Below are 20,925 nucleotides of genomic sequence, written 5' to 3' on the forward strand. Positions count from 1 at the left end.
CCTGGGTTTGTGCAATCGTGGCCTGGATTCATAGCACGTGTAGGTGACAGAGGCAGCGCTGTCTACTCACCATCGGTTCTCCCAGCCTGGCTCCACGAGAGCTCTGGCTGTTCCGCTTCTTTCAGGGAAGGAGAGTGGTGTAAAGGGGTTTCTGCTTAAGTGAAATCTATTTTAACTCCCCACAGTCTGGAGGAAAGACTGGTGTGACACGGAAGTGCCGCACTAAGACGTCACGGGCTGTCCCCCATCCTGATTTTGAAGGCTGGCTCATACCATCTACGAGACTGGAAAGCTAAGGCTCCAGGGGCAGGCGGTAAAAAGCAAGCAGTGACACTATTTGGTTCTCAACCTGTTTAATATGTAAAAGGGAAATAAGAACAGTAGGCAGGGTTCCGGTTTCAATACATTCTCGGAATGTTGGCCACCCAGAGCGTCATTCTGAATAGCTGATTATCTTTTGTGACTCAAAGAGTTTAAATTCTGAAAAGACCTAATTAACTCCATGGGATTATGGTGACTAGTTTATCATGAGAATTAAATATAGAAATTTAAAGGCTCCGAGCTAACAGCAGGGTAAGGACTAATGTGACAGTAATAGCTGGAGTTGATGGGATAAGAGGCAACCAATCATAAAATTACATTTCCCTTGTAACGAAGCGTTAATACTCTAACATAAATTATACATTCATTATGGTGTTTGTTTCAAAACAGTCAAGCCTAGATAAATTCTTCATACCATCAAAGAGATACACATACTGAAAACCTGCTTAAACACAAACGTTTTTCACTTGACAGCTCTCAGCCAGGGCCACGCACATTTACAGGGAGCTTTTGCTTCTCAAGCTTAATGAAAGTCTGGCAATCATTTTATATAAAAATAAGACTAAAGTTAAAACCTCATCAAACTAGGAATCTGATGTAGAAAATCAATGACATCAGAGTAGCTAAAGCCAGTAGTTCTCAAACTTCAGCCTGCATCCCGGTCACCTGGAAGGCCAGTAAGAACACAGCTCCACGGGCCCCACCCCTAGAGTTTCTGAGGACTGGGGCGGGGCCTGAGTACCTGAATTTCTAGCAGGTTCCCAGGGGGTGCTGATGCTGCCAGTCCAGGAACCCCAGGTGAGAACCACTGGCTGAACACCTGCGGGAACGTAGCACTGCCTCCGTCTCTGCTCAGTGGTGGACGGGACCCGCTCTCCGCCAGCCGTCGTCCTGCGGGGCACCGGGAGCAACAGCACGGCCCGCCACCGCGTGCTCACAGAGACGCCCTGGACTCCTCGCTAGGCCACAGGGAGCGCTTCTCTGCCAGCGTGCCGTGCAGTTTACAACTAAAGCCATATACAGTGTATCTGAAGGGCTTACTTAATGCTGAAAATTTCACCCCTAGAGGACAGAAGAACGTAAAAAGAAAGGAAAAGGCACCGTAATTAAGTCGTTCTTGGAAATGATGAGGTTTTCTTCCTTTTTCTTTCAAATGACTTCACTTTCATGTAACTTCAAGCCCAAACACTCCAGGAGGTAAACAGTCTTGGTAGCTATGAGGGAGGAGAGGCAGGACGCGCCCCAGGAGGAACTGACTGCTGGGCTCTGGCCACTCCACCAACTCTAAAGCAGGGCCTTGGACACAGGAGCCCTGAGCAGCGGGAAGACGAGGGACTCCTCAGGTTCCGGAAGGAAGGTACCGTCCAGGTCCACGAAAGAGCGCCCCTGGGAGCATCTCTAAACAGGGCCGGGCAGAAGCCACCTCTGAGTGTGGTTCAAGACGGTGACCCAGAGAAGCGGTGCCCAGGCCTCGCCCTCGCCAAGCTGAGCGCCTGACACCACCCCAAGTAAGATGCAGGGCCAGAGTCGCAGCGAAAGAGGTACCTGCAACCGGGGTGAAAACCCTGGGGGGAGCTAACGCCAGAACCCAGAGAACTCTCAACCGTGAACCTTCTAAAACGAGTTCTTCCAAGTACAACGCATGCAAGTTCTCAGAGCAGCAAAAAGCAGCCCCAGCATTCTGGCAGTCCGTGCTGGGCCCGGTGCCCCCGAGACCCAAGGGAGCCTGCCAAGGGCCGCTGCTCCTCCCACGGTGACCCCCTCACCCCCGGGAACAAGCCGGGGCGGTCGGATTCGGGAGCTACGGACGCTCCATTTGGCCAACTTGTTCCACACCACATTCCTCCTCTCCAGTCCCTACGGACGCCCTGTCCTGTCCTCCCCCGGCCTCTCTTCCACCTGCCCTGCCCGGCCCCCATCTAAAGTGCCACGTGCCGGGCTGTGCCGGGGTGTCAGGTCACAGGGCAGAGCTGGCAGCCCGGCAGGGCAAGGCGTCCCTCTGCCCACAGCACAACAGTCACGTACCAAAGGGAAGAAACTCACAAAGGGAAATTACCCAATCTCGTAATTCTCCAAACTGAACACTTAAAGGCAAATCGTCATCTTAAAGTATTACTTTCAGGACTAAGGTAAAATAGATACTTGTCTCCCTCATGATCTGATCTAAGTGTTACTATTGCTTCTGAAGAGGACCATAAAAAGAATTTATATCCCCCAAAAGAGAACTCAATTTGTTTAAAAAAGAGCAACGGGAAAAAAAGCGTTTCCTCGCCCCTCCCCTACCCCCCCACCCCCCGGGTCATTTTGGCTCACAAGCTTTTCAGCATCACTCCAGGTCTCACAGGGACTCGCCTTCAGGAAGCATCCCTGGAAATCCAACCACTCTCCGTGAGGAAGTTTAAAATCCTTTTCTTCAGGACCTTGTCCAGGTAGCTGGGCAGGCGGCTTTTGGAGGGGATGCCCTGCCGCTTCTGGAGGTGGTCCTTGATGATGATGGTCTTGACGGTCACGTAGCGAGCGGGGCTCAGGTTCACGGAGCTACAGAGCACCTTCTCGCGGTCCGACAGCAGCTCGAAGCCGGGCAGGTTCTCGATGGCGGCGAATTCGCTGTCCTTGCCGTCCTCCTTCCCCCGCTTGGAGCCGGCCGTGTTCTTGTTCTCCTTCCGCTTCTCCCGCTTGTGCCGGGCCGCCTCGTACTCGGCCGATTCCTCCATCTTGGTGATGCCGTTGCGCCGGTACCGCTGCAGCTCCCGGATCTTGGCGCGCAGCATCTTCTCCTTGTGCATGTTTTCAAAGAGGTCGTCGAACTCCTTGCAGGACATGAACTGGTAGAGCGGCCGCAGCTTCAGCCGCAGCTCCTTCTCCTCCTTGGTGACCTTGCGCTTGGCCGTCTTCTCCCTCTCCTTCTTGTCCTTGCCCAGGAAGGCGGGCACCAGGTTGTAGTCCCGCGCGATGTTCTTGCGCCGCTGCCGCTCCTTGAGCTTCCGCACGTACATGTCCACGTGCGCGCGCTTCAGCTCGATCTCCACGTCGTCGTCGTCGTAGTTGACCGAGAGCCCGCTGATGAGCGTCTCGGCGTCCTGGTCGTACTCGATCTCGTAGTCGTCCCGCAGTGGCATGTAGCCCAGCTGCTGCTGCTCGGCCACCGAGATGTCTAGGGGAGGCAAGGGGGTGGTGAGGCTGGGAGACAGGGGGCCTCCACTGGGGCAGGTGTGGTCTGTCACCCGATTGGGGATGGTGTCGGGGATGCAGGCTTTCCCCAGGTTTCCGTGGATGTACATGCTTACATAATGCTCCATCACTTCCTGGGGAGTCCGGGAAGCGCCAACGTGAGCAGCCATATCCTCCTACAAGGGCAAAGGTCAGAGGTCATTTCCAAAGTCAGAGTGTCAGACTCAGGGTTTGCGCGATTCCCTTAACGCTTTCACAAAGGTTCACCTGAACTACTTCCTATGGCATCATTATGGTCCCCCCGCACCGGAGACACTCCTCCTGCACGTTCTCTTGGGCTGGGCTGATCGCGTGGAAGTCAGCGCTAGAGGGAACTTCGAGGATTCCGCCCGCGAGAAAGTGAGGACCCAGAGGGGCACCAACGTGCACGGGGTCACGGTGCAAGCTGGCGGCAGAGTGGGGCTGGAACCCATGTCTGAGACCCCAACTCTCCTCCGGGCTCCCTAAGAGGGCGAGCAGAGGCCCCTGGCACGGGCCGATCTGCCCGCCGCTCGCCCCGCACTCGGGGCGGCTGTCTGGCTGAGGGGCTCACAGGACGCGGGCGCACAGCCAGAGCTCTGGGGCGCCCGCCTCATCCCAGCCCACCTCTCCATTCCCACACCGGACAACAGACGCACCCGGGTCTCCAGCGCGCTGCCCGCCTCCCAACAGAAAGGGCCGAGGCCCGGTCTTTGACACCCCGGCCCCGAGGGTCCGCCTGTCCCTTTCCTAGGGGGCGGTCGGGTTGAGTGGGAAAGAGCCTTTCAAAGGAGAAGGCGAGCCATCACTTCGGACAGCCCCCGTGGTCTGGCAGCTGGAAACGCCCAGGCTGCAAGCAGGCGTTCATTCCTACAGAAGGTAACTGCCCGCGAACACAGGGTTATTAATGGGAGGAAATCGTACAACTCCCTCAATCTTTTCCTTCTGCCAAGAGGCCTCTTCCTCAAAGTCAACCGCTAAAGCCACTTCAGAAAGTAACTGCCCAGAATGCGCACTCATTCACCGGCAGCCACTCAGCACCCCGCCGGCCTCGCTCACCCCGCGCTCTGCCCTCCCGGCTCTGGCAGCCGCCGGGGCGTCGCACAGGCTGCCTTCCGCCCCAGAAACTCGCGCCCCCCGCCCCCCGAGATCGGGATGCTCCCTGCACCCCGAAAGGCCAAACTGGAACCCAAGAAAACAGCCGGCCCCCTCGGGCTGACGCTGCTGACAAACGGCACGGAGGGGAGGGGAGGGGAGGGAAGCATTAGGAAGGATCCCTGGTACAGTGACCAGACCCATCGGCCCTCCCGGAGGTGCCACGCAGAGGGCGGGGCTGAAAGGCACCGGAACAAAGAAGGCTGGACCAGGACCTAACTGCACGGCCTCTTTCTGAGCACCATGCAGGGAAAAGGGAGGACCAGAGCTAAAGCTAGACTCTGTCCCATGGAGAAACTACATGCTTTCTTCTTTAAAAATCACTCTTAGCGGGTTTCTTCCCTGGTGGAACAGTGGTTGGGAATCCGCCTGCCAGTGCAGCGGACATGGGTTCGAGCCCTAGTCCGGGAAGATCCCACATGCCGCGGAGCAACTAAGCCCGTGCGCCACAACTACTGAGCCTGCGCTCTAGAGCCCGCGAGCCACAACTACTGAGCCCGCGAGCCACGGCTACAGAGCCTGCGCTCTAGAGCCCGTGCTCCGCAACAAGAGAAGCCACTGCAATGAGAAGCCTGCACACGGCAACAAAGAGTAGCCCCCGCTTGCCGCAACTAGAGAAAGCCCGTGCGCAGCAACGAAGACCCAACACAGCCAAAAATAAATAAAATAAATTTATTAAAAAAAAAAGACACTCAAAAAAATCACTCACTCTTAGCATCAACTCTGTCATTATCCTTCCCCAGGAAGCATTTCGTCCAAAAAACAACAAAACAAAAGCAAGTCACAACCATTCCCAACAGCTACTGTCACTGACGCAGGCTGGCCCCGCCCTCCTCAGAGCCTTGAGTCCCACAGTAAAGGAGCAAGAGCCCCCCTCAGCGGCCGGCGAGGCTCTCGTGGATGGTAACGGTCTTCCTCCACCCCACCCTGGGGCCCAGGAGCCCCTGGGACACGCTGGGAAGACATTGTCCCTGACCCACGCCCTTTCGGGAGCATGTCACCCTGGTGAGCGTGTCGGGAGCGGGACTGCCCGCCTGCGCCTGGTCTGAGCTGCCAGCTCGGGGAGCCGTGCCCCTCAGCCTCTCCCCCTCACCGCAGCTTCCACCCAGGCTGCGTGCGTAGGAACTTGGGCCCCAGATCTGGGCCCCGTCCCTGGTGCGGTGCAGACCTGCTGTGAGAGCTCTGCCCTCCAGCAAGTCCGCTGTCCACCCTGAACCCCAGCGACCTGCCTCCCAGAAAGCATCAGATGCTCAGAGCACCACACTGAGGGTAAAATTTAAACCCTGAAAGAACAGAAGGATTCTCGGCAGTAAAGCTGCATCTGACCAAACCAAGGTATTTTTATTGATCTGAGGTTCTCTCCATCAATCCCGACACTCTGGGAACAGAGAGCAGAGGCTGTGGAGGCAGCAAGGAAGCCTGGGGGCCGCAGGCCAGGGATGCACGGCGCGTCCTCCCGGCGAGGGCTCCCGGGGCCTCACCCGCGTTCGCTCCCACATGGGGCAGCTGAAAACGCACGCAGCAGAAGGGTGTGTTCACGCTGCTGCCCTCGTGCCCTCGTGCCAAAACGGCTGGGAGACAGAAAGCTCTCCGCCTGTGGTGCATCAGACACCTTCTAAGGACACACGACTCCAGCCCCGTCCCCCAGGGCATCGGGTGGGGTTGGCAGTGGGCCACTTCACTGCACACCTTCTCACGACTTAGCGTTTTCAAGTTATGAACGTACTGCCCATTTTTAAAACTAAGGAAAAGTCCCAAGCAGAGGGAAGCATCAGGAAAGGGGACCCTGAGCGGCTCTGTTCACCACTGTGAGGCCAGGGCCCGGCAGCCAACCCCAAACTACAGACGCCCCACAAGCACCGGGCCAGCACTCCCCACAGGCGTCCCGGGCCCAGAGACACGGAAGGAAGTGTGCAGACCCAGAGAGGACGAGGCGTGGCAGCTACCTCAACGGGGGTGCTGGTGGGACCCCGGGCCCGTCTGTGCGTGGGCTAATGGCTCTGGGCCAGTGCTGGCTTCCTGCACGGGGCAGGTGCAAGATGCTCACACTTCGCGAGGGATTCTCTGTGCTGGGTTTTCGCTTCTTTTGAGTAAAACTGCAAGTATTTTTTAAGTAAAGTTAAATTCTGCCTCAATTCTCTGTTTACACAGGTCTAAGATTTTCATCCAAAATGTGTAAAGGAAAAACATACAGAGCCCTTAAAAGACACGGCTCTTGGGCCTCCCTGGTGGCGCAGTGGTTGAGAGTCCACCTGCCGATACAGGGGACACGGGTTCGTGCCCCGGTCCGGGAAGATCCCACATGCCGCGGAGCGGCTGGGCCCGTGAGCCGTGGCCGCTGCGCCTGCGCGTCCGGAGCCTGTGCTCCGCAACGGGAGAGGCCACAGCAGTAAGAGGCCCGCGTACCGCAAAAAAAAAAAAAAAAAAGACACGGCTCTTGTGTTCCAGGGGGCGACGCCCCAACGCTTCCGTGGCTGCACGCCTCGCTCTGCAAATCTGCAGACACTCCCGCGCTGCGTGGAGGCCAGGCAGTTTCCGGCCTCGCCAGGCAAGAGGGCCACACAGCTGCAGGCCCTGCGCTGACACCTCAGTTATCCAGCTCCTCTTCAGGTAACAAAGGGGGTCTCTGGCTCCAGACGGACCCGGGTGAGGGGTTATTTATGAAGCCACAGATCAGTGGGGCGCTGTGGGGCTAGCGCCCTGTCACCAGGAGCCCAGGAACCCCCATCAGCAATCACGCCAGCCACTGCCAGGAGACACTGGCCGCCAGCTGCTGCTGAAGAGAATCGCCCCCCAGGGGCCACCACGTGGGCTTCACGAGCACTGAGAAAGGCCCGGGAAAGCACGCAAGGTCCTTGTTTCCAAGGACCCTCAAGCAGGGAGGGTCATAATGGAACAGTCTAAGTGACAGCGATGACCCAGCTCTGATTCTCACGGGAGTCCACAGAAGGCAGACAGGTTCAGGGAAGCGAAACCATAGAAAGATGATGGTTAAAAACAGCAACGGCACTCCTGCCACAGGCCCAGCACCCTGCTCGTCACCCCCTTCAAGCTTCACGTGTCAGTGGTCACACAAGGCCAGCCCACACACGTGAGAGAAGTGTCCCATCACCAAGTGACAGCGTCCCATGTGACAGCAGGGGGGTGAATGGGAGGGAAGTTCTTTCCCTCACACGTTCAAGGTCAAAGTTGTTGCTTAATCCGGATGGATGGATAGACGGATAGATAGATGGACAGAAGATGGATGGATGGAAGGACAGATGAACAGAAGCATGGATGGACAGACAGACGGCTGGGCAGGCAGGAGCAACAAAAGTGAGTTTGGGGGAAAGAGATTTGAAGAGAAAGTTCACTTCAAGTACAACTAGAACTAAACAAGGAACACAACTGTATCCTGCGGTTGGTTCCGCTCCCACCGCAGCACGCAGTAACACACCGCAAGTAGCCCGAAGTCTAACGCTAAACGCTTAGAAAAAAAGAGACTCCCATCTTTGCAAAAAGGTAAGGAGAGTTAGGGATGCTGCTTCCTTAAGTCCTCCGAAAAATAAAGGAGAACGTGTCTCTCAGACACTGAACTGGGCCCGTGAAGTCTACTTTCCAAGGTCACTAGACCCAGGCCAGGATGCGGCCTCTCCAGGAGAGGAAGGAGGCCCCAGTGGGCAACAGCTCCACCGGGCTCTCTGGCTGCTCTGCACGCCCTCCGGCCTTTCCAGGAGCACGCATGCCAGCCTCCAGCACCTGAGCAGGGAAAGGGAGAAAGAACCGTCTAGAGAGCCGCCAGCACTGCGGGCCGGCCCGCTCCCGCCAGTGGCGCCGCCTCGGGGTCTCTGCCCTCCGTGCTGGCCGCTCTCACCCGAGGCAGCCTCGGCCCCTCCTGACCTGAAGGTCTGCTCGCCGGGCTGCCGTGCCGACATCCTCCAGACAAGTGCCGACCATCCTCCACGTGCGCAGGCTGGGGCCAGGCCTCGCGACCCACTCCTGGCTCCACCCCTTCACTGCTCAGCAACTCAGACGAGTCACTTCTCCGTGCCTCAGTCTCCCTGTCTGAATTACGGAGGTAATGCTACCACTTCCTTCACGGCACAGAAGAGGGAGTTAATGAGGTGATGCACGCACAGTGCTTGGCCCAGCGCCGGGCACAGCGTGCCCCCAGGGATGTTGGCTATTGTTACTACTGCGAAGCTGTCAGCATCACTTCCACAACCTGTGTTTATTCTCAAGACCCAGATCATCTCCTCCAGGGAGGCTCTGACGATCCCCAGAACTAGGGTCAGATTCTGGCTCAATTACTCACTAGCGTGGGGTCCTTATCCTCTCAACTTCTGCTGCTTGATCTGTAATTCCTCCTCTTAAAGGGTTTGGTCAGGATAAAACAAAAATCATCATGAATAGCGTACGACCCTTTACATCTGTCACCTCGTTTCATCCTCCTAGCAGTTCCCACGAGGTACCATGACTTTTACGGACTGGGAGAACAACCCTAGGTGAAGCTACCCCCAGGGCACCGGCCAGCACTCGCCCACCCGGTGGCGCAGGGCACAGCAAGAGCAGGCCATGCAGTCAACTGCTTTCTGAGACGTTCAAAAGGCAGCGCAAGGCCCCGCCGCCGGGCTCCAGCTCTCCCTTCCAGACGGACCACATCACAGAAGTGCGGCCGCGGCTCCCTCCCTCCCCTCCGGGATGTGTGAGGGCACTGCATGACCTACTTCTTCCCGGGCAGAGAATTCAGTCCAATCTTTGTGCACAAACCAGTGCCTTTAACAGAACGACTGTCTTTAGCGTCACAGAGCATCCTTCCTGTGCAGGCTGGCGGTTCTGCTCTAGAGCGTCCTAGAGAGTGCACATCCTTTCTCGGCGGCAGCGTCTGCCTTTGCTCCGGAGGCTCAGGGGCCAGGCCCAGGGCGGACGTGCGCTGCATCTCCCCAGAGAGGCCCCGCTCCAGCTTCCTTTCTCTTTAAGGGAAGAAGCCTCAAGGGGACAGAAGCAACCCGGCAGTCCCGGGGGCTGGCTTCGGACCCGGACCCGGACCTGCAGCCCCGCCTGGACCTCTGCGCCCCCGCGTGCATGTGTGCCCTTCTCCTTGGACCGGCTGCGAGGACCCCGGGCCAGGCCAGCCCCCTGCGCGCTCACACAGGGCCCTGGACGCGGCCATTGCCTCCTCCAGCCCCGGCCGGTCACCTTTCACACTGAAGAGAACAGCCCGCCTGCCTCTGGGGGCTGGAAGGACGCCCTGGGCCACCCATCCCGCATCGTAGGCCCCAGACCTTCCCCTGCCTTCCAGCCCGACCCCTCCTCCGGGATGCGCTGCTGTCCAGGTCAGGGCCGCCTCCGACCGCAGAGGTCGGTGACTAACACGGGTCTCTCGTCTGTGCTTCCAGGTCATCAGCCATTCCAGGGGCCCTGTTTCCCGGGGCCACTAATCCTGTCTGCTAGGTTTTTTAGCTGGAAAGTTCTGTAAGCCTCCCCCCAGTTCCAGGTTCCCTGTCTGCCTCCCTAAACTCACTCAGGATTCACCAGCTCACACAGGGGACTGGCCCTCAAGGGGACTAAAGCCTCTCGGGTCAAATCAGGCCACCTGTGAAATAGCCTGATAAAGCTGTGTGCCCCACTGCAAAAACAGAGCACGGCAGGTCCTCAAAAAGACTACACAGATCCAGCAATTCCATCTCCTGGTATCTACCCAAAATAAGGACTCCAAAAGATAACTGCACACCTACATTCACTGCAGCATCATTCCCAACAGCCAAAAGTGGAAGCAACCCAAGTGCCCATCGAGGAAGACTGGATAAGCAAAAGGTGGTCGGTCCACATAATGGAGTATTATTCAGCCTTAAGGAGGAAGGACGTCCTGACACCTGCTACAACCCTGACGAACCTGGGGAACATTATCCTAAGTGAAACAAGCCAGTCACAAAAGCACAAACATTATTACGTGAACCCACTTACGTGAGGTCCCCAGAACAGGCAAACCCACAGGGACACAAAGTAGAATAGCAACTACGAGGGGCTGGGGGAGGTGGAGACGGGGGACGGAGTTTCTGTCTGTGAAGATGTTCTGGGGACGATGGTGGTGATGGCTGCCCAACGTGGACGTACTAATGCCGCCGAACTGGACACTTACAACTGGTTAAAATGGCAACGTTTATATTATGTATGTTTCACCACAATAAAAATATATACTTTTTTTAAAATAATAGAAGTTTTAGAAGTCACAGGCCGTGCTCCACATCAGTGGTGTTTAAGGAGGGCCCCTGGGCCAGCGGCAGCTTCACCGGTGAAGTGGTGAGAAATGCAGATTCTCACACCAAGACTCAGACCTGTGACTTCAGAACCCGGAGGGGGAGGGGGGCAGGACCCGCGTTTAACAAGCCGACCAGGCGCTCTCAGTCACACTGCTCTGCATAACCGTGCCCGTCCTGGCTGGTTTCTCCATCCAGGCTCTTCCCCCCGCCGCCTCCTCGCCATCCGCAATGGCGACTGAGAACCCCGCCGTCGGGAGGCTCACGGGATGGACTTGCCCGCTCCCACCAACACAGAAGGGACTTGCGCCTGGTTGAGAAGGTGACAGTTCTCATGGTCCCCAAACGAGGCTCTGCTGACCCACTGCATTAGGACTCCCAGAGAACGTCTGTAAACACCTATTTCCAGATCTCACCCAGGGGCTACTCTGTGCACCTAGCACAGGGGCTGACATAAAACGGGCCCCAGGGCTTTCCTGGTGGCGCAGTGGTTGAGAGTCCGCCTGCCGATGCAGGGGACGCGGGTTCGTGCCCCGGTTCGGGAAGATCCCACATGCCGCGGAGCGGCTGGGCCGTGAGCCATGGCCGCTGAGCCTGCGCGTCCGGAGCCTGTGCTCCGCAACGGGAGAGGCCACAACAGTGAGAGGCCTGCGTACCGCAAAAAAAAAAAAAAAAAAAAAACGGGCCCCAAGTAAGTGCCAGATGAACAAATGAACCAACGACTGCACAGCACAGCGATCATCTACATATCCGGCATCACCCAGGCTGCCGGACGCCTACTGTCATCTACAAGCGTAAAACTCCTTGTTCAGGACATTCCACCTGCCTCCAATAATCAGGCCGAATGTATGTGCACAAGCACAAGCCCCCGCAGAGTCCACAGAGAGCTTCGCATCCTTTTTCAATTTGAAATCTAGCTTCAAGGCCAGCTTGAACCCCACCTCCCCCTAGAGTCCTCCTGACCACCGTCTGCAGGAGCCCGGGCCTCCCTCAAACTGTTCAGTGCTCCAGCAACCAATCAACAAACGTACAATATTTCACCCTTGTGTTTACATCTGTATCTGCATTCCTGCAGGATCCGTGTCTCATTCTGAATCTGCACAGCGTCCACAACACAACCGGCTGCCCTTGGGGGAGGAGGTCTCAATACCCACGGTGATGAGACCCTGTGGGCCCACCCGCCAGCCCTTCCCCGGTCTCGCCGTCACAGCTGTGTGTCCCCCCCGGCCCCCGCGGCTCGTCCCCAAACCCTCCCGGCCTTACTGCCAGTACCCCTCGGCCGGGCCCGCAGCGCTGGGACACGGCGTGAGCAGATGGCCCGGGCTTCACAGCAGCCTGTGCCCACAAAGTCCCCACGACCCCGCGCTCACACGAACCATCGGAGAAATCGGAATGAAGGCTGTCACCTGCCTCCGCGCCACCGTCCCCACTGCCTTTCTCCACACTTCACACTCAGCCCGTGAAAGCCGGTTCCTGCACCCCGTCCCGTCCCACCCACTCACCTCCCACCGAGCCGGGTCCAGACCTGGCTCCTCACGTCGCTCGTTACCCCGGGGAGGCTAAGGCCCAGGCTCCGGGGTCAGGCCTGTCTAAACCCTGGCTCCACCGCGTGGAAAGCTGGGGCATCCTGCACGAGCACTTTAAGTTCTCAGAGTCGTTGCTCTTCAGCTGTAAACTAAGAGCAACCCCACAGGGCCGCTGGGAGGAGCGTCACCCAGAACCGGCGCTTGCCAACGACGGCAAGCGTGGGACACACCGCTTACGAGCGCACACCGAGCGCACACCTGGAAACGACACACATCTCAGAGCAGCAGAGGAGCTTCTGATGACACACAGTGAAGCTCAGGGTAAAGCAGCCCCAGAGAGCACAGCTACAGACACTGGAGCCGGCGCCTCGGCGTGGCCTGTGGCCCTCCAGGCCTGGTTAGCCTACCCCAGAAACCCACCCCCGGTTCGGCAGGGAGAAGCACCCGGCTTTGTCTCTCGTAACAGCCGAGCCTGCTGCCGGCCGGGAGCCGGAATCTGCATTTTTAACAAGCTCCCCAGGTGATTCATGTGCAAGTTAAAGTTTGAAAAGTCCTGCTTTCCAGAACGCCCTCCCAGCTTCCTCCGATACACTACAAATGTTTTAGTCCCCGGCTCGTTTTTCGAGCATTTTCCACAGTGCTGCAGGGCAGGCAGTGTAGACAGTGCAGCTAGGAGCACAGCCTCTGAAGTCAAACTATTCAGTTTAAAACCTGCTGTACTGGGCTGCCGGGAAGATCTCACAAGCAACACAGGAGAGCTCAGCACGGTGCCTGGCACCCAGCTAGGCTCTCGGTCCACGCTAGCTATTCTGAGCTGCTACTGTAGAGATAAGAGCTGCAAGAATGAAGTGGGGAAGGGAAGGCTCTCTAAGGCACTGATATACAGGAAGAAAGACTAGTCACGAGCCATGATCTGGGGGAAGAACTCTCTAAGCAGAAGAACTAAAAAATGATCAAGGAGGATAGCAGCGGGGATCCCAGGAGTAGGCAGGAAATATAAGGCCTGCAGGCCCTGAAGTTTCATCTGCAGAGAACTGGACGCCACTGAAAGCTGGTGTGACGTGACGTGTCCTCAAAGATCACTCTGATCCTGTTGCCTGGAATGGGCTGCAGGGCACAAGCATGAAGCAGAGAGGCCAGTAAGGAGGCTCCCGAAGTGCTCGGGCGAGAGGTAAACATCAGCCCGGACTAAGGCTGTGACGAGAGGTTAGATTCTGGAAATATTCTGAAGACAGGCCTACTGCTGAACTGGACCCAGAAGGCCCTGAGGATGGCTCTTCATGTGCAGCCCGAGCAACTGCTCGAGGTGTGAGATCTGGGTCAGGGAACGTCGAGGTGTCCGGGAGACAAGCACGAGGATGTCTGGGACGGGTTCGCGATCGAAGGCCGGAGCTCAGGGCAGAACTCCAGGCTCGGGGCCAGCTGCTCACAGCACTGTAAGCCCCTGAAGACCCGCGTGAAGCCTTTCTGTAACACGCTCAGAGCAGATGCTCCACACACATCAATAAACGGCATTTCAGGACAAAGTGAGAAGGAAGGTTTTGGCGGGTGGCAATCATGACGCTGGTGCCTAGGTGAGAATTTGTACAGCAGTGTCTCTAAGGAGTTGGGGAGAAGAGTAAAGATTCCAGGGCTGTGGAACGGGTACTGGTCCCTGAAGACTGGCTCACTTTACAGAAAGAAAAGCAAACATAAATAAAGGCAGGGTGTGTTTGGGAATGTGGGGAGAAGTGTGGAATGTCTTCCAGTAAGCCCAGGAGGAGGGGTGTACGGTCGGCTCTTGGTACCCGTGGGTTCAACCCCGCTTCGCCATTTTATACAAGGGACTGAGTACTGGAGGACTCTGGTGGCCTGGGAGGGTTCTGAAACGCATTCCCCATGGATACTGAGGGCCGGCTGTACTGCTGGAGAAGTGGCAGCAAGATGAAATACTGGTTCGGGGAAGCCAGGGGACCATCAAGTGGAAGGGTCTGGAAAGATGGGGAGCTGGGGTCGGGTCTCTCCTCCCTACTTCTCACAATGCCTGGAGGTGGCCGCACATCCTTGGCGGTTGCGGCCCAGAGTACAGCCAGGCTTTTTCCCTTCTAATAGGGATGAGAGCTTCCTCTTGCAGAGTGAAAAGAGCGCTCCTCAGGGACCACCTAGAGAAGCACCGCCACGTCTCTCTCTCTCAAGGAGCCCGCTGTAAACGAATCCAGTCCAGCTCTCGCCTTTTCCTCTCAGATAAGTGTCCCTATAGAAACCTCCTGACAGAGGAAGAGACCAAAACCCAGGACGGGACGTTCCTGTGGCGGAACCCACTCAGTCCTCCTCACACGAGGTCCTGGTGTCGAAGAGACGCCAGGATGAACAAGTGCCTGGCAGGGGACACAGGCCACAAAGCGAGCGGGGCCATGAAGGCAAGGTGAGCGCCTGCGAGGCGGTGGGAGAGGCCGCGGGCCCGTGAGGAGCTCGTCTGGCCTTCACCACCACTGTCCTCCAGGCAAAACCAACTCCTTCCTCGGGCGCCTACTGCTGTCAAGTCTGCGGACCTGCCTGTGTCCCCCGACTCCCACTCCGTCCGGTGTCTCGCCCAAGGGGTGCATTCGGCAGACACCTACGGAAGGAATCCCAAAGGCGGGGAAAACGGCCCTGGTGTCAAGACAGCCACGGTCCGAATCCCCGCTCCGCTACTTCCTGCTGTGTGACCTTGGGCGGGTGGCTTAACCTCTCTGCGCCGGGTCTGGGGCGTGAACTGGCCCTGTCCCCCCGGCCCTCCGCGGCCGCGCCGAACCCGCAGGTGCGCCGGCCTCCCGGCCCGCTGCTCACCCAGTTTCCGAAGCCGAACTGCTCGATGGCATCCAGCAAAAGCTGCTCCTCGCGGCTGGTCCAGCCGCCCTCGGCCTCGGGCCCCCACAGCGTGAAGCGCCCGCCGTCCACCAGCTGGTAGCCGTGGTAGCGGCGGTGGTGGCCGATCTCGGCGCCGGCTGAGAAGCACTCGGGGCACAGCTCGATGTCCTGGCACTCGGTGCAGCGGAAGCGCAGCGGGCTCACCTCGGCCAGGCAGTACACGCAGTACTTCTTACCGAGCTCCGCCATCTTCCCCCGCCCGCCGCCCGCGCCCGCCGCCGCCGCGCCCGCCGTCAGCGCGCCGCCGCCCGGGCCCGCCGCCGCGCTCCAGCAACCGTCGCCCGCCGCCGCGGCCGCCGCCACCGCGCCGCCCCGCCCAGGCGCCGCCGGAGCCGGCCTGCCGGGCCGCGTCCCGCCTCAACACGCAGGCGCCCTCGGGCCGGCCCGGCCGCCGCCGCCGCCGCCGCCGCCGCCGTCGCCCCGCTGCACCGCGCAGGCGCCCCGCGCGCGCCACCGCGCGGGGGCCCGGCCCGCCGCGCTGCGCCTGCGCGTCCTTAGGCCGGCCGCCCGCCGCTCCCAGAGTCTCCCCGACGCCCCGCCCCAGGCCGGGCGCGGGGAAAAGGGCGGAAAGGAAGCGCGGCACACGCGCCACGCCCCTCGTGGAGCGAGCCTACGGCCTCCCCCAATCAACGCTACCCGTCGTCCGCTCGCGACCTCCCATTGGCCTGCTCTTGCCAGGAGGCGGGGGAAAGGGGCAGGGCGTCAGGAGGACGTCCAGCCAATCGCCGGGCCCACCGCGCGCGCCCCTGGTTGCCCCTGGAAACTTAACAGCCTGCAGCCGGGGTCCGTGGCGCCGGCCCGGCGGGAGGGAGATGGACGACCGCTCCGACCACAATGGGGACCCCGAGAAGGAAGCTGGAGCTGTGGAGAGCCTGGCCTCACGGCTGTCCGGGATCAAAACCAGCTCTGGCCCCCAGTCCGCGGCCGAACCCGCGGAGCCGGAGGCGGAGGCAGTAGAGGCTTCAGAGGAAAGCGCCGAGCCGGCCGAGTCCCAGGAACAGCCGGCGGCCACCGAGGTTGCTGGCGAGAAGGGGCCCGGAGAGCCGGAGTGGCCGGCCGAGGCCGAGGCGGAGGCCGAGCCACAGGACCTGGCGGAGGCGGGGCCTGAGGAACCAGCGAAGCCGGAGCCCGAAGGCGGCCCCGAGGAACCAGAGGAGGAGTGGAAGGAGGAGGACGAGGCGGAGGTGGCGGCGGAGCCGAGGAGGAAGGAAATCCTGTCGCAGGTCTGTCTGCAGCAGGCCACGGCCGGCAAGGAAGAGGCTGCGCCAGACCGAGAGGCTGAGCGGGAAGGACAGCTGGCGGAGGAAGGAGAAGAGAGCGAGGAGAGCGAGAAGAAGCTTGTGCAAGGAGGCCTGGGCAAAACCGAGGACGAGCTGGGGGATTTGGACGAGGGACCCGAGCTTGAGAGCTGCGACTGGACTGAGGAGGTGCAGAAGCAGCAGGAGCAGCAGCTGCGCGCCGAGCTCCTGGCACAGTTCCGCTCCCTGACGGCGGAGCGAGAGCGCCAACAGCGTTACAGCATCTACCTGCAGCACAGGATCCTCGAGGCGCTGCGCAAGAAGGGCCTGGATGCAGCCGAGGTGCCCGAGAAGGGCGCGGAGCCTGAGGCCCCCGAGAAACAGCAAGCGTACCTACGCCATCTGGCCATGCTGGAGGATCTGAAGAAGCAGGAGTCAGATGACCTGCGCTCGTACCACCGCGAGCTGGACCAGCTGAAGCGGCAGTGCGAAGAGAAGCTCTCCCGGGTGGAGGAGGAATGGCGACGCTTGCAGGCACTCAAGAAGCAGGTGGTGATGCAGGCCATGGGCAGCTGCTGGATGAGGGGTGGTCGCCAGGCCGCTCTGCGAGAGGTGGAGCGGATCCAGGCGTTGGAGGATAAGAAGGAGAAGGCGATAAGCGCTGTGAGGCTAGAGAACGTGCAGCTGAAGCAGAGTTTGGTGCACTTTGAAAACAAGCTGAGGGCCCAGGAGGACCAGACAGAGGGCCTGCTCCTGATAGATTTTGAACAGCTTAAGACTGAGAACCAGACCCTGCATGAGAAAGTCGAGGAGAGAAATGAGGAGCTTTTGAAACTGCGCAGCAAGGTGACCAACCATGTGCAAATCATAACCCACGTGAAGGAAAAGTTACACTTTGTGGACACAGAAAATGCGTGTAAGAAGTCAGAGCTTATGCAGACTGAGGCTCAGGTGGCCCTAAAGAGGGACATCTTGACCAAGACTAAGCAAGCCCGGGACAGCCTGCGGACTGACAACATCAAGCTGAATCAGAAGTGCGGGCTTCTGGGCAAGGAAGCACTCCTTCGGGACATGGAAGAGAAGGTGGACAGGACTGAAGAACTCAGCCAGCACTTGGAAGCCCTGAAGCACCATCACGCTGGGCTTATTCTGTCCTGCAGAGGCGTGAAGCAGAAGATCAGGGAAGCCAAAGCCTTTCTGCCTCCTTGACGGGAAAGAGTCGGCAGAGCGTCTTCGATCTCAGCAAACTTCATCCTTCGTTAACGCTTATTCTCCGTTTCTTGCCATTCTTAAGGCAGCCTATGATGTCTAGGATGGAACTGTGTTTTGTCTTCTTAATTTTTCAGCTTCCCAATTAGTGCTGCGCACAAAATTGAGTTAGCACTCAGTTCATACAGGGTTAAGTAAAACAGGTACAGAGGAACGAACAGGGATGACTTACTCCTCATAAAAAGCTGTCAAAAGCCCTTTTCTATCTGAGCAATTCCATAATTTCAGTGTCCTGACACTGAGGAGAACTCCTTCCTCCATGTGTGACAGGGTTCGACAAAGGGGCAGGGTGCCAACAACATTCCTGTGCATTAAGCTGTGTGAAATGCCCCTTGAATGCATTGAACTGTGTGGTCCTGAGTCTCCCGGCTCGGTTCGAACCTCACTAATTCCCTTAGTCTAAAATTGTTTTGCATGTAAGTAGCACTAGCTTCTGGGGTAATAAAAAAATACCCAGGAACAGGAGGAATGAGAACCAGGGAAAGGAGCTGACGTTCCTTCGTCTCTCCTTTTCCAGTGAAAGGAGGCTCAGTCTGTCTGCTTAACTGTGAATGTTTGTTTCTGGCTCAACGAGTCTTCAATTCTAATGAAACGTTTTCTTGGATCCACGAAAGAAATGCATTGATCTGTACCAAAAAATGAAATTTTGTCTTCCAGTGAAGACAGAGTGGTGACTGTATTGTGTATTTTGCCAGGTGCAAAATATATAGACTGGTGACTGCCGACTGTCTGTAAGCCTTTTGTTTTCAGCGAGATATTTTCAGATCTTGGACCCTCACTGTGCACATGATTTCACTCTGCATCAAATATTAAAATGTCTCTCATTCCTTGAGTTCATGTGAGAAACACCTGATAGGTCTATCTCCTTAACCTGGAATCAGTGATGAATATTTTCCGGTTTCTTTGACACTTTGGGGAGCTAGGGGCTTGGTTTTATTTCTTCTTAACCTTAGCTTGAATTTTGAGATGTCCAGATTTGGGATTAACAGTATTCTCCCATCGCTAAACTTAAGAATAAGAAAGATCATAAGGAGGGTGATCTCTTTTTTGGTGCTAAACACCTTTAGAAACCCTTCTCTAGGCAGATGACTCAGTTGGTCGTGAGAAAATCACAATAACTTTCATCTTTTGATGACATGATTTTGTTTTCTGAAGTGTGTTCCCTTTAAAGCCAATAAAGGTTGATTAAAATTCCTTCAGCACACTTACACACTTTTTTATAACACTGTACTTATCAGAGCACACAAATGTAACAAGGAGGGGAGTAAAAAGCTTTGCCTTCCTACTTCCCTTCTCCTCAACCTCTACTACCTCTAATTTCTGTCTTCTCTCCACCCTATTCATCAAGACCAAAGTGAAGTAGTGAATCACTGACAAATAGAACTTGGTTTTCCCGGTGTCTCAAACTGAAAGCGACACAGGCGCACTAGGTTCTGTTGTGGCTGAGGAGGCTTGAAAGTCAAACTGGCAACAGGCTCGGTGCCTTCACCAAGCGAGCAGCTTTCATTATCAGTATCCAGCCCCTTGGTTCACTAGAGAGAACAGGTATTTTCAGCTGACTCTGAACCACTGGCAGTTACCCAGGTGGATCCAAACCTTTCCTCATAAGCCTTCAACCCAGTGACTAGCAGGTCTCTGCGAGCACAAAGACACAAAACAGACTGATGAGGCTGGCCTTGCTCTAAGCAGCAAAGCTGCCGATGGTCTCTCAAATTACATGACCTGTGCTGGAGATGTTCCAACTGACTAGATAAATAATCTGTTGATTATAGAAGCCAGGACCCTAAAGCATCCTCTCCCCCGTCTTACAGCCCTCTGCACCCCACAGCAGCCTGCGTTTAGCCCCATGCCAGCCTTTGACCCACCGCTTTGTGAATGTCTGCTTCATCCTCTGTGCCCCCGAGACAAAGGCCCCGGAAGACAAGGACTGTTGGCTTACCATCCTCCTTAATGGCCAAGCACAGTGCCAAGCACACAATCAATGTTGAATAAATGTGTTGGACTAATGCATGATGTCAGTCTCATTTTCTGAAAATAAGGGTTACTTGAATGCCTATTACATGTCAGGCACCAAGTTCTATGTCAGATTCAGAAACAATTACAGGCAGAAAAGAGGATTTCTCACAAAGTAGAACCACTGAGGAAAATGACAGGGGAGCAGGCTTGCAGCCACGGAAGAAGGACATGCACAGAGTTGTCCATTCCAGCAGAGACCCTGCCTTTCATGAGGGGAAAGTTATAGAGAGTAGTGCCTGAGTTTGGACTAGAAATCCCTAAAACTAAGATTATTTTTATGAACACTAAAAGGTAAAGTTTTTTTTTCATCTCTGTGTCAAAAAGTACAGGGCTTGGGGCTTCCCTGGTGGCGCAGTGGTTAAGAATCTGCCTGCCAATGCAGGGGACATGGGTTCGAGCCCTGGTCCGGGAAGATCCCACATGCCGCGGAGCAACTAAGCCCGTGCGCCTGCGCTCTAGAGCCCGCAAGCACCTCAACGAAGAATAGCCCCTGCTCTCCGCAACTAGAGAAAGCCTACACGCGCAGCAATGAAGACCCAACACAGCCAAAAATAAATAAAATAAAATAAAGTACAGGGCCTAAAAATGCAGGCACGAGAAAATTTGAATGAGGTGTTACATGAAACTAGCCTTGTGGGTTTTTTTTGTTTTCAACACTTTATTCTAATTTCGAAATACAAATGTACAACCGCTTCTAATCTTCAGGTAGACAGCCAAGGCCTTCCCTTAAGGGTAGATTCTTTGATTCTCGAATGACTGCACCCATTTTGAATTGTCTATGGATTTCAGAAACTTAAATTTCTTGTAAAATAATCCCAGCACAGACTCCATTATTATTTTCTTTCAAAATCCTGGCCACACCACTTCCTAAATCAGGCAAGTTGCTCAGCCTCTTTGTACCTTGGTTTTCTCAGTACCCATTTCAGAGTTACTGTGAGGATCAAACAGATATTTTATATAAAGGCTTAACGTAGTGCCTGACACACAGTAAACACCCAACAGATGTTAACTATTTTCCAGTTGTGTCACCCACACCCAATTCAATAGCATTTTAAAGAGATCTGCCTTTATTGAGACTTTTCA

At 56.6% G+C, this 20,925-nt stretch overlaps 2 protein-coding genes across 2 annotated transcripts; one reads left to right on the plus strand and one right to left on the minus strand.

Moving 5' to 3' along the window:
• Window positions 1-336: 336 nt before the first annotated feature.
• Window positions 337-15,523, minus strand: TADA2B (transcriptional adaptor 2B). The gene is made up of 2 exons (XM_030876862.3): window positions 15,239-15,523; window positions 337-3,668 (listed from the first exon to the last, which is right to left on the minus strand). The coding sequence occupies exons 1-2, from the start codon at window positions 15,506-15,508 to the stop codon at window positions 2,676-2,678; spliced, it is 1,263 nt and encodes a 420-aa protein (XP_030732722.2). The 5' UTR covers window positions 15,509-15,523; the 3' UTR covers window positions 337-2,675.
• Window positions 15,524-16,049: 526 nt separating this feature from the next.
• On the plus strand, window positions 16,050-19,022 carry CFAP184 (cilia and flagella associated protein 184). Its single transcript, XM_030876872.2, has one exon. The coding sequence runs from the start codon at window positions 16,132-16,134 to the stop codon at window positions 17,764-17,766; it is 1,635 nt and encodes a 544-aa protein (XP_030732732.1). The 5' UTR covers window positions 16,050-16,131; the 3' UTR covers window positions 17,767-19,022.
• Window positions 19,023-20,925: the final 1,903 nt, after the last annotated feature.

The sequence above is a fragment of the Globicephala melas genome, chromosome 5 (assembly GCF_963455315.2).
Source record: "Globicephala melas chromosome 5, mGloMel1.2, whole genome shotgun sequence".
NCBI lineage: Eukaryota > Metazoa > Chordata > Mammalia > Artiodactyla > Delphinidae > Globicephala > Globicephala melas.

Excerpts from the sequence above, each read along its gene's own strand:
- CFAP184 (XM_030876872.2), top strand. The coding sequence starts at position 16,132 with ATGGACGACCGCTCCGACCACAATGGGGACCCCGAGAAGGAAGCTGGA.
- TADA2B (XM_030876862.3), bottom strand. The coding sequence starts at position 15,508 with ATGGCGGAGCTCGGTAAGAAGTACTGCGTGTACTGCCTGGCCGAGGTG. Across the intron at positions 3,669-15,238 it reads AGTTCGGCTTCGGAAACTGG|GAGGATATGGCTGCTCACGT; the intron begins GTGAGCAGCGGG and ends TTGCCCTTGTAG.